The sequence below is a fragment of the Typopeltis vanoorti genome, chromosome 14 (assembly GCF_054136105.1).
Source record: "Typopeltis vanoorti isolate ZY-2024b chromosome 14, IOZ_Tvanoo_1.0, whole genome shotgun sequence".
Lineage (NCBI taxonomy): Eukaryota > Metazoa > Arthropoda > Arachnida > Uropygi > Thelyphonidae > Typopeltis > Typopeltis vanoorti.
The window spans coordinates 78,522,248-78,536,749 of record NC_143562.1 but is presented as its reverse complement, the minus strand read 5'-3'; the positions used below and the strand labels follow the sequence as shown (position 1 = coordinate 78,536,749).

Sequence of the window (14,502 nt, the reverse complement as noted above, 5' to 3'; positions counted from 1 at the left end):
CACGTGCGTGCGCACACACACCAATGAGTACATCAAAATTGATAGAGGATGTGGATAACAACCTCAAAGATACTTCTCCCCATTTGAACAACAAGTCTGACCCTTCACTCAGCATGGACAAGGATGTTGATTTCACCAGCAATGAAGAAAAATGCCTAATGGCATTTTTCTTCATTGTTGGTGAAGTATGGATCATTGATGACAAAACAGGAATATTAGCGTGAAAATCAGAGCACAAGTAATGGATAGAGAATGACCTATGCAGTACTTGTACTTTGGTTTCCAGGATGCATGATCCAGGAGGTCAACAACAAATTCCCAGAGAACCTTCCAAATCTGCTTCTAACCTCAATAGTGTATCCATTTCCATCTCCAGTCTGCAAAATCCCACCTGCTCTTCTTAACAAAACTCAAATTTCATCATACTCAAGCGCTACTCATCTCAACTTTCCTAAAACACTGATTATTCCTTTTGATTCAAGGGTGTTGTTTGTGTCTACATTCACTCTGATATATACCAGAGAGCATTCCACTTAGAATCACCCAATTATGACCACCTTTGGCAGAAAATCTCTCTGCCTCATTCTGTCAAAATTCATATGCTGTCTCTACTGCTCTCTCTCCCTCACACACAAACACATACACAATGCCTCCAACTATTTTGAACTTTTTTTGTTTCTCTCCCAAAATACTGATTTCCTTCAGTCAAACTTTTCTAACAGGTGAGATTATCTTCCTTGAAGAATTTAATGATCATCACATCAAATGGCTTTTCTTCTCCAACCATGAAGACCAAGCAGGTAGAAATGCTGAAACATTTGCTATCATAAATGACTTGACAAAAATCATTCATATGACTACCAGAATACTAGATAATCCCAACAACCCTCCAAACACGATAGATCTCATCCTCAATAGTGTTTGTTCAAGTATTTTGTGAAGGTTGTATCTTATCTCCTTTAAGTATCTTACTACTTACCTTATCTCCTATCTTGTTCCACCAAGTAACAATCACACAACTACTCCCAAACAAGTTGTCTCGCATTATAAAAATGCCAAGTAGAATAACCTACACGATTTCTATAGCTCTTTTCCTTGACTGGACTATTACTCTCCTTCTGATCTAAGCATATAACACATCGTTGATGTAATCTTCACTGGTATGGAAACAGCTATCTCCATTCCATGCCAAATTTCCATTCCTAACTGAGTTTGCGTTTTCCAAAAGGTGTGCCAAGGCTGTACAAATGAAGAACCAAGCATACTGCAAATGGCTATCATCAAGAACTACATCTTCTCTTACCACTTACACCAAAGCCCAAAAACAGCTGGTTGAAAATCATCAGTGCATCAAATACTGACTTTGAAAGAGCTAAAATCAGGAAACTTTCATGCCCAAATGGCCAGTTGCCTTGGTAACTGGCCATAACTTTTGTTCAACACTGCTCTCATTCCTATTGTACCAGATGGTGCAATTGCTTCATCATCCACAGTAAAAGTCAATCTCCTGACTTCAATACTTTTCTTCAAATGCATGCATAGATGATTTTGGCAAATGTTACCCCACCATTCCAAACACCCAGCACTCAGTGTGTGCTATGACCTTTCATCAGAAAAATATTGTCCAAATTAGACACCAAAAAGTCCTCTGGTGCTGATGGCATTCCTCCCATTGTCCTGAAGATTTGTGCTCCAGAGTATTCTATGTCACCTTTTTATGCTTTCTTATTTCACTGGTATCTACTCCATGTTGAATTATGCAATTCCTTTATCACTTAAGTATTTTATAAATATCACAATACTTTTTACCTCTGTGCTACATTCATTTCAAATTTCCAACAAGGTTTAAATATTAACAGCAGAGAAGGAAATTAATAGCAGACATATTGAGAAGTTTGCAAAAATGAACAAACCTAATAATAATGGTAAGTAATTGCTGGATTTCTGTTCAGGACTTGGATAGTCATTCCCAGCACCATGTTTCAACATAAAGATATGCACAAATTCACATCAAGAGGGGACAAGAAATATGAAAATTCTTATCGAATTTTCATATTTCGATAATGGTATCTTTGTACTTATACAGGACACAAAAGTATACACATGGTTTAAAATAGGAAGTGATCACCATTTAAGTTGCATAATAAAATTGAATACTATACTGAAAAAAAAAAAAAAAAAGAGGGAGAGGATGATGTAAGAAAGTTAAAAAAAAAAAAAAAATCATGCAGCCTTCAGAAATAAGCTATAGACTCAAATATGCATATATTATTTCAGAAAAATAATGGAAGAGTGAAAATGAGAACTAAACCTTGGACATTCAGTGAGAGATTCAGAAGAAAACATTAATTCATCCAATGAGGAAAGAAGTGAAGTTGTTCCGAAGGAGAGAAAATCAGAACCCAGGGCAAACTCAGGAACCAGTCATGAAAAAGAAGAAAGCATACTGAAAATTCTCAGCAAGTGCACTGTGAGAATGCTGGGAAAAATCTAAGAAAGAACAGAAGTGTATAAGTAGCTAAAAAGTGAAGACTCATAAGAATACAGAATATAAATATCAAGGTGGAAAAATTTTCTTGGGGACTATTAAAAAGTTTAGAAATGGAGAGTACTGTAAAAGGAATCTAAGTTAATAATCCAGACTTGCTGAAAACTGAAGATATTCTGCAAGTCTGGAGTAATAACTTTGAAAGAATGCTAACTGAAAAGTGACAGAACAGTAGTAGAAAATATCCAAGATGAATGCCATCAAGAACACATAAATACTTGAGGTAAAAAAGCCATCAAAAACAAAACGTGGAAAGGCAGATGTTCAACCAAAAATGCTCAAATATGGACGTAAGTTTTATAGTAGCATCATTTCATATTTCTAAAGACCTGAGGACCAATTACTCGATAATTGGAGCACAGCTCTCATAGTATCTATCTATAAAAGAGGAAACAGAACTGAATGAATGTGAGAATTACAGAATAATTTCCATACTCAGTGTTCCAAGTAAAATTTATGCAAGGATGATTAGAAATTCCATAAGATAAACTGTGGAAGGAAAACCTGAACTACCTGAGTTACCAAATAGAGGTTGTCAACTTCAGATTTTCACTTTGAGTCCTACAGCAGAAAAATCATAGGAATGTAAGAACAATTTTGAGTTTTCAGTCTGGAGAAGGCATATGACAAGATGCCAGTAGAAAAATCTGTTCAATTATAAGGAGAAATGGGACATTACAGAGATTAATATATAGTCAATATTTTAGTTGTATGTCAGTGTTAGAATTGAAGGTGATACAAGAAGATAGTTTAATGTAATATCAGGGGTTGTGAGAAAAGGGTGCACATTACCTCCACTGTTATTCATCATCTATGTGGATTACATCATGAAAGAAAGTGACATTATACCTGATATCAAAACAGGAGATGTTAATCTCAGCTATGTTACTTTACCCAGATACTGTATCTCATCTATGCTTCCTGCATCACCCATTCACCTAGTTTATTCACGTCTACAACATCCATTCTACTCCTCATAATTCTTCCCAATTTTGCATCATCTGCTAACAGCTGTATATGGCCACTCAAGTCATTTATATCTCATCTCATCTTCCTCTTCCCCTCTTTTACCTTGCGGTGTCGAGGGTTTTATTAATCATCAGACCTCAAACCGTTCACAGGATAAGGTGGTCAACCCTATGCCCCAGTGTATCCTATATCCGCAGTGTTGAGTTCTCAAGGCAGGTTTGCCTGCTTTGCGGGATGAAAAACCCAAGGATAAACTGGGGAAAAAACTCTACTGTTCACGCCCAAGACTGGCTAACTTGGCTATGGCTGAGGAAGATCCTTCAGCTCCTCACATCACTGACGGGAATAGAACCTAGGACACTCCTTCCCCAGGCATATGGTTGCAAAGCGTACAACCAATAGGCTAACCACACAGATGTATGTCATTTATAAACAAATTAATGAGCAACAGCTTCAAAACTGACCCTTGGGACTTTCCTCTTTTGGGATATCACTCCCACCATACACAACTTACTGATACTTATCAGACAGACAATCTGGTGAACGCTAATCTACTATCCAACTCCGTCTGTTCTAATTTAATTGCCAGCTTGTCATAAGGCAATATATCAAAGGCTTTGGTAAAATCTAACTACACTGTGTATACATCCCCTTGTCCAATGCATCTGTCACCTTGTTATAATAAGTAGATTGTTAAAACACAGTCTTTCTTTAACAAACTTACATGCTATCCAAAGAGAAAGTTGATGTTGTCAGCCAAATTCTGAATCCTGGTCCTCATTAGCCTAATACTTTGTTCACAACTCCAGACAAGTAGACTGGCCTGTAATTCGAGGCCTTAGTCTTATCCCTTTATGAAAGGGATAAGACTAAGGGAACAATTTTGCCCTCTTTCCATTCCTTTGAAACTTGAGTCAACCTAAGACTTAAAGAGGTACATGAAGAAAGAAAGACCACTTTAAGATGGAATAAAGTCAAGCTACTTAACAAATCGTGGTTTAAATCAGAGAGATTATTTCTAGAAGTGTCATGAATTCTACAAAACCTGGCTAACTGCAACAGAACAGATGGTATATTTTAAACAGATTTTTGGCATACTGCCCTATCTACCCATCAGCAATAATAGGAATTACCATGAAGAGTGCCACTGTTGCATGTGACTGTCATTATTATTACGTGACACCTCCAAGGAGTCCAAAGGCTCATCGAGGGAGGATACTTACAACTCTCCATCTCCACCACTTAACTCACCAACTACAGCGAACTGCCATACTGCCATCATCACCTACACCAATGCCATCTACTGCCTACCACCACCACTAGTATTTTTGGTCTGTAAATTGCATGTGCTCTCAAGGCCAATTTTTCTGTTTCCGGTCATTTTAGTCTCTTAACTGATTGTGTAGTGTTAAACTGGCTCTGATAATGCAAAACATTGGCTGTAAATAATTAATTTAAGCTAGTAAATTATTTGCTTACATTCCAGTGTCTACATAGTTTTATGTTCCAGAAACTTCAACATGAATAACACATGGTGATATACCATCAAGTTTGCTTAATTTCTCATATACCCCCCCCCCTCCTGCTCACACACCATCAGTTGTTTCTCCTCCTCCTTCCCCACTGCTTAAGTTCTGCATGATGCTACTTTTGTAAGGATGAAATACCTTTACGAATTGCCCAAATGACATCTGTACTATATTTTCCTCGGTGGTAATCATTGTATCATTTTTCTCCAACCAGCATTATTCATGGAAGAATAATGTATTGTAAACAATATTGAAAACATTCCCCAGGATTTCTTTTGGCCTCATTAGCTAACTGCTGCTCATACTGTGCTTTTTGCTATCCTTATCAAGCAACTCACCTTATTTGCTTGCTCTTTGTATTCCTAATGCAACTGACTTACCACTCATCTTGTACTGCTTCCATAATGCCTTCTACTTCCGAATTGCATACTTCACCTCTTCAATTCATCCATTTCATACCTACCTCATTTGACCTTTCCTTTAGATCTTGAGAATACACTGACATTGTCACTTCCAGATAGTACCTGAACAGGTCCCAAACAGTGTTAATCTTCTTTCCATCCAATTCCTCATTCCATGATATAGCTGCAAGCTGTCTCCTGAGATTGTCATAATTACCAGTCTTATAATTGCACATATCCCTTTCTCATAGAAGTCCTCATATAACTGGCCATGCCACCCAAGTGATCACTTTCACCAATTGGAGGAAGATATGGCACTTTATTTAAAATAACATCCTCTGATGAGATAATCAATCCAAGACCTTTTACCTCCATGCTGCCTAAGGTAATTATTCCTCAGAAACTCCATAAATTCATTCTCTTTACCCCCAGATGATGTCTCTCCATTCCAGTCTATATTACCATAATTAAAATCACCTATAATGATCACCATTTTCTTATTAGCCAGACTAATTTGCCTATGCATTTCCTTCTCAACACTCTCCATATTGGATCTATAGCAACATCCAACACTAGATACTTTGTTCTGTTCACCTCCACCTCACACCATACTGCATCAAAACCATTGCTACCATTTGCTTTGTTCATCTTCACTTTTGATGGGGATAACTTCTCTGCTACCATCAATAGCACTCCTTGTTCCTCTATGTATTGACTATCTTCACAAAAAATATCATATCCATCCATCTGTATTCTAGTCAGAATATCATACTCATCCAACCATGTCTCACTTTATTCCAACAATTTTAGGACAGATATATTCTATTAATGTTACAATTTCATTTCCTTTGTTTTGAATATTCCTGGCATTTGTAAACATATGTACTAGCTTATTTCTAGCCTATAACAAATCTCATCAATCCCACTTCATGAATATGATTCCATATTCCCTTCCCCAGCCACTTTATCATCATTGATCTTTCACCTCTCCTCAGACTTGCTTTTATTTCCCCCAAACCTCCATATCCATGGTAATCTCAATCTTTTCTTGTGTTCTCACATATCCACTCTTGTAACTCCTGTATCCATCATCCATTCTTTTCACACAGTGTCTCCCTGTCCACCCCCCTCCCGTTTCCCTGTTTGTTTTGTGTTCCTTTTCTCTCATTCTCTTCACTCATGCCATGCACCTCTTCATTCACAAACTCTCCTTCCCTACTCTACTGCCTCTTACTTCCTTCAGTCATTACTCTCTCTCTCTTTTGCAGCAACAGTTTCTTTGGCTGACTCATACCAAATCCATTTATATGTAGACTATCTCTTTTATACAGCTCCATTCATCTCTCAAATTCATCCTACACATTCACAAAATGAATTATTTTTTTCTCACACCCCATTCACAAATATTCACTCACAGTCTCAACTCATTACTATCATACCTGCATAACACACTACCTTTCCAACCACACTGTTATCTTTTACCCCTCTTGGCAACCTTCTGATATTCATTCTTCCATTCTCCTTGCAGCCAACCAAATCATTTTTGCCTACTACCAATTCTTGATTACTTACTCCTCACATCCAGTGCTTCAAATCACCCTGCTCAATCTACCCTCCCCCCTAACAAGAAAGCAAATGTTATACACCTCATTACCATATCTCTAACGATTGAATCTCCATGCATGGCCACTCTCATTCAACACCACTTTCATATCAAAATCTTACATTCCAGTCTTCCTCTCTCTCTCTCTCTTTCATACATATCTGCTTTTCTCCTAATTTCACTCCATAATTGCTTCATCTCTCATTTAATCTTCATCGACTCTGCTTTCATATCCCGAATTACTTTCTCACTGTTCTTTGTTCTCTCTTTTCCCCAGCTGGTTGCACCTTCTTCCTCACTACATATGCTATACTGGCTTTCAGTATTAATTTCTGGCACACTCTCTCCCTCCTTTCTCTCTATCTCTCTCTACTCTCATACCATAATCCGTTTTCTCTTGGCAATGGTGGATAACTCACAAACATATGCGCTACATCCTACAAAATCCCCCCACGTCAAACCTCCTGAACATCAACCAGTAATTATCAATAATATCATGAATTATAGCTTAAAAGAATTACCTGTAAGCTCATGCTGCCATTCAGTGGTTGGTTATGAAAATAACACAAAGGGAATAGCAGAAAACATACTAGAAGAAATTGCTACAAATAGAATTTGTGAAAAAGAAGAAAAAAAAAATCATGAGAAATAAAAGAAATCATTTGAAACAAAGGAATTGGTGGGGAATGGTACAATGACAACATAAAAAAGAGAAAGAGAGACTGGCAGGAACCAAAGCACACAAAATGATAACATGAAATATTACAAATGTAAACAATTGTGGGAGAAAAGGAAAAAAGAGCATGAAATTATAAAAAGGAAAATCCAGAATAATGTTTAAATTTCTAAATGTTACATTAGCTCACATTAATATCACTCATCTGAAATCTTCATCATCATCAAATTCCTGATATATGCCCTCAGGGGGTGTACAGGATATGATAGCGCTACATGAAAAATTTACATAATTACTAACTTCCTATCTATAATTTTCCTCCAAATCAGTGTTTTAAATGTCAAGACTCCAATATTATTAGGTCTTATATTTCTGTCTTCTAAGGCATTTTTTACTGTATCAATCCACCTATATCTTGGTCTTCTTCCTCTGGGTCGTTTTCCTACCAACCTGGCAGAGAACACTTGTTTTGCTAATCTTTCCTCTCCCATTCTGCTTAAGTGACCATACCACCAGAGATTAGCTCTGGCGGAATGGTCACTTTCTGGATTTCTGGATGCTGATAATATCAAGTTCTTTCCTAATATCCTCATTTTTAATATGATATTGCCATTGATGCCATCTGTTCATGCCCCTAATCTTTCTCAGGACTCTCATATCTGCAGTCTCTAGTCTTTGGTCAAGTGTTTTACTTCTAACCCAGCTGTCAGATCCATAAGTTAAAATTGGTTAACACTGTCTTGTATACAGCTAATTTCTCTCTTATTCCATATAAATTTATTCAGTTGACTTCCTACCATACCAGCTTTGTTGATTCTGTTTTCTATTTCCATATTTAACTTACCATCTTCATTAAAAATCGCAAAAAAAACTTCACTAAGTAGATGAAATGTTTTACTTGTTCTATAAGTTTTCCATTCACAATGCAGTTGATATTTTCAATGTTTCTGCCTATTTTCATTGTCTTTGTAATGCTGACCGTCATACCATATCTATTACAACAGTTATTCAATTTAGTTAGGGAATCTTGCAGCCTTGTAGCAGATTTATTTAGAAGTATAACATCATCTGCATAAAACAATGAGGTGAGATTAACACCTTCACATAATAAACTAAATATGTGCAACTGTTTCATTAAAATCAAAAATGACCTGAAAACTTTAGTCAGTCAACTTGGTCACCTCCAATTACACACACACAGGAAGAGAAAACAAGCAATTAATATTAGTCTGCATTTGTCAGCTTGAGAGAAGAGGAAAAGTGATAGACACAGCTGGTGTCAACGTTGGCTTCCTGGCTGGACAGATCAGTAATATACAGTTGACATAAATTGATACTGCTCTCTTAAAGCTGTAAATTCCATAACCTGAACTACAAGTTATAAAATTTGTTTGGATAGCAACTCATTCTGTGTTTGGTAAAAAAAATTCTAAATTTTTGACCTAATTTTTTTAAATTGAATTGTAAAACCAAAATTTTTATTGCCTACATGTACTTACAGCAGTTCATTATTAAGTTTTCAGGTACACAACATTAATTTAAGTTAATGTAACCTTTCAATCAAACATTAATTCTAGATTTTTATAATTTTTGTTCATATAGTTATTTCTCATGTTTCCTGTCATTGTCTGCATTTATACTTTTCATGTTATCATTTGTGTGCTTTATGTATGATTTCTTCCAATTCTTTGTTCTGCTCTCATTTCCAATGGTAATTTCCTGTCATTTCCTTTTTTTCTGTTTCCCATGATTTTCCATTGTTATATTTACCATTTCCTTTGTCTCCTGATTGTGATGTCATATGCTAGGAATTTCAATTCACCACAGTCATGGCTTTCAACTCGTTTGTAATGGTAACATTAAAATAGCAATGGTGTTATGGGACTTAGGCCAGGACTTCTCCATCATTCATTATAACACATAATTTCATTATTGTGATACTTGCTGTATTTATACTCTAAAATACATCCAGTACAAGCTTGTAGGATTCCTTAACTAAATTGAGTAACAAATTTGGTATGAAAATATGAAACATTTCAGATATTTAGGCACCATTTTCAGTGAAGATGGCAAATTAAACATAGACAATGGAATAAGTAAAGCTGGTATGACAGGGAGTCTGGCACACAGATGTACATAAAATGATATTCAAATCTATTTTAACTTAGGGACCTGAGAGATACAATATAAGCAAAATAATTGATCAAAGCCTAGACTGCTGATATGAGAGTTCTGAGAAAAATTAGGGGAGTGAACAAATAGCACCAATAGCATTATAAACATTAAGATATCAGGAAGGAACTTGACATTGAGCATTCAGGAATATGTGAGCAGAGCTAATCCCAGATGGTATGGTCTCTTAAACAGAATGGAAAAGGTTAGCAAAATAGATGTTGCATGTGTCAGGATGGAAATAAAAGGACCCAGAGAGAGAGAGAGAGAGACCAATATCTAGGTTGATTGATGCAGTTAGAAATGTCTTTGAAGACTGAAATATAAGACTGGACTCCAATGTATGGCAATAGTTAAGTCCTGATAGACAACAAACTAATTTGGAGAAAAATTGCCAACAGGAAGATAGTATATTGGTTAGACAGATTGGAGACTGGCTCTCTGAATGATTTAGGAGTATGTTCCCCCCCCCCCCCAGGGTTCTGTTCTTAGGCCTCTGCTGTTTAACTTATTTGTAAATGATATATCATGTCATTTATGCAGCACTGCTGATACTGATTTCCTTCAGGAAGATTTGAATAGACTTTTGGCTTGAACAGAGCAGTGGAGTTGCAGTTTTAATATTAATAAGTGCAAGGTGTAGCATTTTGGAGTGCAGAATTATAAGGCCATGTATTATACTGATAGTGCCATAAAGCAGGAAATGGATGTGATTCAAGAGTTGGGAGTCATGGTTCACAGTACACTGAAATTTAGAGGGCATATTGCAACTGTTGCAAATAATGCACATCATAGTGCTACTATGATAAGAAATACAATATGTAGGGATAAGAAGGTGGTTGTGCCACTGTATACAGCTATGGTCAGACCACACTTGGACTATTGTACTCATATTTTGTCACCCCCCCCTTTTCATTATGATGTGGAAGCATTAAAGAGGGTCCAGAGACAAGTGATTAAGACAATATAAGGACTCTGGAATGTTGGCTATGGAGAGAGAGAGAGAGAGAGAGAGAGATTGAAGGAATGTGGATTGCAATTTGGTGAATAGGGGGGAAAAATGTTAGTGAAGGGATTTTTTTTTTTTTGGATTAATCCAGAGGGGATTATCAAATGGGTAAAAGGCGAAAGGGAAAGAGCTGGAAGTTATGTAAGAGCGTGGTGCAGAGTGTGAGAGGTAGATTTTTTTACATGGAGAATTGTGGGTGAATGGAACATAAGTACCGGAATATGTTGTTAATGTAGGGAGTGTTAAAGATTTTAAGATTCAGTATGATAAATATGTTATTATTTGAATGAACCTCACAAAATGAGTGTACTGACTCCATGGTGGGTGTAATAATAATAAACATTTCATGTAGTACTATCATACCTGTATACAACTTGAGGTTATATGGGAGGGGAGGGGGAATTCTGATAACACCTAGAATAAAAATGATATTCAAGTAACTGATATAACCACAAGAAAGAACATACTAGTAGCAGAGTTATGAAGGTAACTTATGGTCTTATATTCTTATATCTTTGTATGTTCTTTCTTGTGGTTATATGAGTTGCTTTAATATCATATTTGTTCTAGGTGTTTATTAGAACTTTCCAGACTCTCCTCCCCCCGTATATCAAAATATGATGTTTTTACACCTTACTCAATTATCAATACAAGGGTTCACACAGAGAGTTTGTAAAGTAAGCTTTATCTTGAACCTATCATTACTCATTAAGTAATGTTCAGTTTATCTTCCATGTCCCATAACATACAAATTTTTATATTATTATAACTTTTAAAACCTGAAATCACTACAAGCTATAAAATTTGCTAATTTGTTTACTAGTTCACTTTTTTTTTTTTTTCTCTCTTTTTTGTTTTTTGTTTACAAAATTTCAAGAAATGAACTTTCTTCTTGAAAGCTGATTTTAAATCAGCTTTTTCCCCTGTAGGAGCTAATATTGTGTAAACCATATTTTTATACCCAGATAGTAACTTTAATATGCACTGATATATACAGCAACATCACTAAATATTAGATATCTACAAAATATAAAAAAGAAAAAAATATATAACAGAACAAAACAAAATTTACCTGAACAGTTTCGACTAAACTTGCACAAGCAAAAGGTGTCAGTATTGCAAAGGTAAGACTATAAGAATGTTAAAAGGGAGAAAAAAATTATATATAAGTAAAATTAAATTGCTATAAAATTTACTTGTAATATGCAAGGGAATGCAAATAAAAGAAATTTATTAAAATTTCCACCTCCTCAGATTCCCTCATTTTATTTTTAAATTGATTAAATCATATGTACAGTTTAGTCAACTACAGTTCTAAAATAGCAATAAAATAATTTTTTAAAATGAAATTTATCACTTGAAATAAACATGTAAACAAGCTAAGTATGCATTTATAATTGTACAATTTTCTACAAGAACTAGGTGGGAGCAAAACGTGACTTTTGCTCCCACCTCAGTGTTGTCCATGATGGAGAAGGTCATCAATAATCAACTTCATTATCTAGAGAAATGCCAACTAATCAGAGAAATCCTAATAATCATCTAGATCTACACTAGATCTCCTGGCATACATTACACATCTCTGGATGTGCCATAGAAAAGTTCTGAGAAATCTGTGCTGTTGTAGTTGAAATTTTTCAAGGCATTTGATAGTCTGGCATTGAGGGCTTCCCAACAAATTGCCATCTTATGGCCTACCTTCCATCCTTTGTAACTGTATTTTCAGGTTTCATTCTGGACATTCACTATGTGTAATGGTGGAAGATGTTCTGTCTTCATGTTTTCCTGTTAATGCAGGTGTTCACCAGGGCTCTGCTATTTCACCCACACTCTCCCCTTCCATATACAAATGATTTGCTATTACTAACTTCAAACCCTATTCACACGTGTGCTGATAATAGTACTCTCTACTCATCCTACTCATATGATAAACATTACAGTGCTCAGATATTTCAGCTTCAAAATCATCTATGATAAGTATTCTAAACAATGATCTTCACACCATCCTGCAATGTGGCAAAAACATCCTAGTTACCTTCAACACATCCAAAACATGGCTTTGTATGTTTACTTGCAAAACAGAGCTCAACTCTTCTCCAGTTACTTTTGATAATACTCAACAGACAAAACCAGATCTTTCTCTCTTCTTGAACTAAGTTTTACTTCTAGTCTTTCCTGACATAATCACATTACTTCTATAGCATCTTCAGCTTCCAGGAAACAGCATACTTTTCACTCAAGACATTGCTTCGCTCCTACCCAGATGCTTACGTTGTACAAATCTCAAATCTGTCCCACCATGGAATACTACACTCACATTTGGAGTGATGAACTTCAGGTTTCTCTAAAAATTCTCAATGCAGTCCAGAAGAAAGCAATTCAGTTGATTGATGACTCTCATACAGACTATCCTTCAACCTCTGTCTCATAGATGGTCAGTTTCCATACATCCTTTCTTCTACAGATATTTCCATAGTCACTATGAAGCAGTACTAGCATCCATTATTATTATTACATTACACCTCTAGGGAGTCCAAAGACTCATCGAGGGAGGACATCTACTCTACAACTCTTCGTCTCACTACTCCACCAACCTTCATCACCTAACACCAGCACCATCTACCACCAACTACCACTTTCACAGACAATCACAAATATCCATGCCCACGGCGGGATTCGAGCCCGCAGCCTTTTGGCTGGAGAGAGGATACACTAACCACTTGGCCAACCAGGCCAGCAACCAGTTCCTGTATTATGTTCCACAAAATACAGGAAAATGAGCAGCAGCTGTCCAACATCCTTTTGCAGCTGAAATGCAGACTCATCGAAACAATTACTATCAGTTATCTTTTATTCAATCTACCACAGTTTTATGGAATAGCCGTCCCCAAAAAGTATTTCCCAAGGATAATCTCCAGATCTTCAAATAAAAAACACCAACAGATAACTTCGATCTTGACCACTTACCCGCATAGCATTTATTTGCTATAGCCTTGTGGCCTCTCATGTGTGGGAGTGTTAAAAAAATCACTATACTTTATCATCTTCTGTTTGATACTAAATCAAACGTTTTTGCCAAGATTTTTATTTGATGCATTGCAATGTTATGAGCATTTTAGAATATAAAATAAAGCAGGGAATCCTTGAAATATTTTTCAACATAATTTCGAAACTTGTTGGGATATTTATTCAATAAATACAGTTTTTTTTTCCCCATCTCTCAGGAAGTTACCCATGAACAAGAGACACATTACCCATGAACTTATCGACAGACACCAATTTTACATCATCCTTGGTTATTAACTGTTAGCATGACTTCCATCTGTCAGTGAAACAGACAAAGGTCATGCCAATCTATAAGGATATTTATGAGAGATTATTCCATCAACATCTAGGAGAGCAATATGAAAATCAAAATTATAGTCTACTTTTGCCATGAACTACACAAGTGTTATGCAAGTGAAATGATGTAATCCTAAAAGACTATCTTTCCCTTTTTATTAATAGTGATTTTTTTCTTTTTTTTATTTCATAAATTAACCTTTTCGTTGTAGAGAAAGGAGAATCCAGACAAACTCTCATAGCTGACTTATTT

General features: G+C 35.9%; 2 protein-coding genes across 2 annotated transcripts in view; one reads left to right on the top strand and one right to left on the bottom strand.

The window, feature by feature from the left end:
- Positions 1-14,502, bottom strand: part of LOC150099694 (mitochondrial outer membrane protein SLC25A46-like) — a 153,887-nt gene that overhangs the window by 57,828 nt on the left and 81,557 nt on the right. Inside the window, exon 7 of the mRNA XM_090403379.1 lies at positions 11,980-12,037. Within this exon, the coding sequence (XP_090259505.1) occupies positions 11,980-12,037 (58 nt within the window). The remainder of the gene's footprint in view (positions 1-11,979; positions 12,038-14,502) is intronic.
- The window catches only part of Rlb1 (lysine-rich basic protein Rlb1), a 183,939-nt gene that overhangs the window by 156,501 nt on the left and 12,936 nt on the right, over positions 1-14,502 (top strand). The gene's annotated exons all lie outside the window — the stretch shown is intronic.